The following is a 1801-nucleotide window of genomic DNA, read 5'->3' as shown; positions in this document are numbered from 1 at the left end:
GAGGGTTGAAAACCGCTTGAGCCACCCAGGCTGCTACACCAAGACAAACACCGGTATTTAAGCAAAGCCAATCAAGGGACGATTGGAAAAAACCAGTCCTTTGCGCTGAGTCACTGCCCCCTTTCCAGTCTGAGTGCTGAAGAGCATAAATTAACAACTAAAATCACACAGCACATCTGTTCAGGCCACCACCTCAGTCTGTTTTGTTCTCGTTTGTATTCTTACAGGGAAGAGCTTCACCCTGACCATCACTGTCTTCACAAACCCTCCACAAGTCGCCACCTACCACAGAGCCATCAAAATCACCGTGGATGGACCCAGGGAACCTCGAAGTAAGTAAGCCCATGCACTCAGGGACTGTGTCTCAGATCCTGGGGCTCCTCTAGCATCACCTCAAATGTGGCCAAAACCTCAGCCCAAGGGGGACAGCAGGCCCCTCCGGGGAGAAGGAATTTCATTGCTGGTACTCTCACTTCTCAAAGGTGATCTCTAAGTACTGGCTGCCCCTAGTCGCCTCTCCTAGGAGGCAGAAAGAAATCAGGCTGACCCGGGTGCGTGTTAGAACCACTTCAGGGCTGCAGCAGACTGAGGACTAGCCCCTCCTGTACAGTGTGAAGTTCAACAAGATCAGAAACAAACAGTAGACAGAAGACTGGCCAGGCACTAGAGTGGCTGGAAAAGAGCTGAGTGTCAGAGTGGACCACAAGTGACTGGTTACCACTGAGGCTGGCCTTTTATAAATTCTGGTAAGGCATTGAGATGAAGACTATGGAAATGACGCTTTTCTTTCTCTGACACGGATCAAAATCTTATTACAGGATGGTTTAAAATAAAGAGATGGAGAGTCAAAGAGTGCCTGGGGGGAAGCCAGTAAATATAGAACGTTGGTTCCCAAAAAACAGCTCCTGTGAGGAGAGCTTTTAAAAAAGGAGTGGGGTTGTTTAGTCTGCAGAACGGACGTCTTCACAGTGACTTAATGACTATCTTTGAGTAAACACACGAGTAACACCCTTTTCCAGAACCACACCCTTCACCAGGATCTGAGGCTGGCTTACATTTCTGGGTCTGTGGAGCTGCCTGGAGCCCCCACCTAGCATCTGCGTGCCTCCAGACCATTTCAGGTCCCCGGAAGAAAGTTAATATTCTTTCTTCTGGGGTAAAGGATATTGAAACCAGGGCTTTGGACTGTCCCTGGAAGCTGAGATGGGGGGAGGTCAGGAGCAGGTTATAAAATGAAGTGGTTAGGAATTGGGGTCTGGGATCAAATAAGTGGAATTCCGGTTCACACACTTAAGCCTTAAACAAGTCACAGAATGTCTCTAAGCCTCAGTTTCCTCATCTGCAAAATGGGGAGAATACTGAGAGCTTCTTTCTGAGATTGAACGGAACAGTGCTGTGTGTCTGGCCCAGAGGATTACTGGGGAGATGTCGCGACCCCCAGTAGAACACCCGCCTGCCCCCACCCCACCCCCATCTGCTGCTCCTGAGGCCAGTCCTCTCGAGAGGACCTTCTCGTGGTGACTCCTGTGGGGGACTAGGGCAGCCCTTGAGGCTGTGATCGCAGCAACCGTTGCAGCCTCTCCTGCAGTCCTGGACACAAGCCTCATAGCAGCTTGTTCACCTTCTAGAACCACCTGCAGGTGCTGGCTCAGCGTTCCCAATGACCCATGAGTGGGAGGAGCACAGCAGAGAACCAGCCGCACACACCAGGCCAGCCCCCCACCCCAGGACATGCCACCCCATTTGCGGCTGTGCCCTCCCCCTGTCCCCCACCGCTTTGCTCCCTGATTCCCTCTGCTTC

At 51.7% G+C, this 1801-nt stretch overlaps 1 protein-coding gene across 2 annotated transcripts in view; it reads left to right on the top strand.

Moving 5' to 3' along the window:
* RUNX1 (RUNX family transcription factor 1) overlaps positions 1-1801 on the top strand; it is a 302485-nt gene that overhangs the window by 221753 nt on the left and 78931 nt on the right. For both annotated transcript variants that reach the window (XM_023741332.1, XM_023741333.1), the window contains one exon: positions 228-332. In XM_023741332.1, coding sequence (XP_023597100.1) covers positions 228-332 — 105 coding nt within the window. The remainder of the gene's footprint in view (positions 1-227; positions 333-1801) is intronic.

This window comes from Trichechus manatus, unplaced genomic scaffold (genome assembly GCF_000243295.1).
Source record: "Trichechus manatus latirostris isolate Lorelei unplaced genomic scaffold, TriManLat1.0 scaffold00177, whole genome shotgun sequence".
NCBI lineage: Eukaryota > Metazoa > Chordata > Mammalia > Sirenia > Trichechidae > Trichechus > Trichechus manatus.
This window is presented reverse-complemented; position numbering and strand designations above follow the sequence as displayed.